The 2,376-nt window shown below is 59.4% G+C and overlaps 1 protein-coding gene across 1 annotated transcript; it reads left to right on the top strand.

The window, feature by feature from the left end:
* The first annotated feature begins 559 nt into the window (after nt 1-559).
* On the top strand, nt 560-1,885 carry LOC125545119 (uncharacterized protein At5g19025-like). Its single transcript, XM_048708989.1, has one exon. The coding sequence runs from the start codon at nt 1,004-1,006 to the stop codon at nt 1,670-1,672; it is 669 nt and encodes a 222-aa protein (XP_048564946.1). The 5' UTR covers nt 560-1,003; the 3' UTR covers nt 1,673-1,885.
* Nucleotides 1,886-2,376: the final 491 nt, after the last annotated feature.

Below are 2,376 nucleotides of genomic sequence, written 5' to 3'. Positions count from 1 at the left end.
GTTTGACAAAGCAGGTGCCCAGACCGGCAGAAAGCCGTGTTTGCCAACGTACGTGGCCGTGGCCCGTGGAGGAGCATCATCGCAGGTCTTTTCTCCTTCTAAAAAACTCGAGTTTCACCGAGACGGAGTAGCCCTCCTCGGCGGCTAGGCTGGTGCGCGGCACATCGATCGCAGTCTGCTGCCCGCGCAGGCGCAGACTGGCGTACGGCACGCTGGTCCGTCAGACGGGACATTCCCTCAACAGAATGCACCGGGACGGAACGGCAAGGGAAAAGGTTGGGAAAGCGGAGCACCGTGTATGCCACGGGAGTCGCTGCCCGTGCTTTATTGCCGGAATTCTCCGTGGTGGCAGTGGCAGTGGCAGAGACGTGCGCCAGCACGCACGAACCCTTTTTTTCCCTTTTCTTTTCCTGATGATAACGCTGTGCACTTAATTGTGTGCACGGAAGCTTTTGGTCCAGAAACGCACAAGATGGAGATAGAGATAGAGCGGCTGGTGGCGTACGGCGCTACTGCGACTAGAGCCGGCCGCACGACCAGCGGCCCTCCCGGTGCCACGCACGCCCGGCGACCGCAGCGTGTGCGGCCGCCGCGTTGACATCTCGACTGCGCGTTCCTCCTTCCGTGCGCAGCAGCCAGCAGCCGCTGCGTCATCATTTCCTGTAGCGGTAACGGCCTCGGTGGTGTACCGGCGGCGCGAACGAGACGCCCCCGACGCTCTGCCACCGCCGCTCACGGCGAGCCCGGCACGGCACGTCGACCGAGCCGAGCCCGCCCTGATCGACGAAACAGGGGCGGGTCGGTGCGTGCCGAGTCCCCAGCCCCACCGATCCGATCGGCAAGTCCCGAGCAGGTTCGCTCCCCACAGACATACCAGATCCCGACGCCCCCACCACACAGCCCCACCCCCCCTCCCTCCCAAAACTCGCGCACCGCACCAGACGAGGCCGAAACGGGCGAATTTTACCCGCCGGGCCGTGCCGGAGCGCGCCGCGAGCCCGCCATGGCGGAGTGCCGCAGCCTCATCGAGTTCCTGCGCGCCTTCGAGCACCACCGCAGGGCGGCCGACTCCTCATGCGGCGCCCGATCCAAGCGCCTGCCCCCCTCCTCCTCCGCCCCCTCCGGACGCACCCGCAACCTCACCGCGCTCTGCGACCACTCGCCGATGGCCCTGGTGGACGCGCTCGTGCTGCTCGCCGTGCTCGCCGCGCTGGGCTTCCTCGTGGCCCCGCACGCCAGGCTCCTCCTCCTCGAGGCGCGCGCGCTGCTGCTCCACCCGGCGGCCTCCTGCGTCTCGGCCGCGCCGCTCGCGGGGGCCGCCGCGGCCGTGGCCGGCGCCGCGCTCGGCTGGGCGCTACTGGGCCATCACGCGCGCAAGTGCGGCAAGCCGCGCTGCAGGGGCCTCAAGAAGGCCGTCGAGTTCGACATCCAGCTCGAGACGGAGGAGTGCGTGCGCGGCCGCCCCACCCCCGCCGCGCGATCGGCGCTGCTCGCCGCCGCGGGCGCGCGCCCCGTCGATCTCGGCGACGCGCACCGCGAGCTCGAGGCCGAGCTCCGCAAGATGGCGCCGCCCAATGGCCGCACCGTGCTCATCTTCCGCGCGCCCTGCGGATGCCCCAAGGGCCGCATGGAGGTCTGGGGCGCCAAGAAGGTGCGCCGGATCAAGAAGTAGACAGACAAGATGAAGGGTCAGATAGTTCCTTCTTTACTATAGTAATAAACAGTAGCTGAAATACAGGTTGCCTCCCTCCTTGGTAATAAGTATAGCGAGAGAGAATAAAGAGATCATACAAATAGTTATATCAAAGTATCAGATGATAGACTATAGATCATGTGTTGCCATGCAGATGATGTTTGAACATAAATATATATCGGTGCTTGTTCATTCTCTGTTTTTCATGAGATTCTGAATCCTAGCGTACATACTTGGTTGCTGTTCTTGCCAGGTGCTTTTTGAATGTCTGTTTGATCTCTCTTGGTCTACTTTTGTATAGTATATTCCTTTGATGCTGCTGGGATAAGTTTCTTTGATGCCACTCTGTTTGAATTTTTCTCTTGGAACTGGCTTCTGTTTATTTGCCAAAATGAAATGTTTCCTTGCTTGATTCTTGCTGTCCCGGGGTAAAAATTTAACCCCCTTCAGGCAATGGATGATAACTGATCTTTCATTGTATTGACGTGAAGTACTAGTTGAGGTTGCAAATCTTCTTCGATATTGATCCAGTGTGTCCTAATTTTGTACTCCAGTGTACTCTGTTGAATATTAAGATGGCCACTTTGAAATTCGTTTGGCTTCAGTGGGGTTTGAAAAATTATAGGTTAGCTGAAGTTTAAATTAAATATGGTCCTCAATATAAGGAAGTAAACTTCTAGAAT

Source organism: Triticum urartu, chromosome 3 (genome assembly GCF_003073215.2).
Source record: "Triticum urartu cultivar G1812 chromosome 3, Tu2.1, whole genome shotgun sequence".
Lineage (NCBI taxonomy): Eukaryota > Viridiplantae > Streptophyta > Magnoliopsida > Poales > Poaceae > Triticum > Triticum urartu.
Note: the sequence above shows the minus strand (reverse complement) of the source record. Positions and strands in the feature narration are given on the sequence as shown.

What these genes read in the sequence shown, in the direction of transcription:
- LOC125545119 (XM_048708989.1), top strand. Translation starts at nt 1,004, where the DNA reads ATGGCGGAGTGCCGCAGCCTCATCGAGTTCCTGCGCGCCTTCGAGCAC.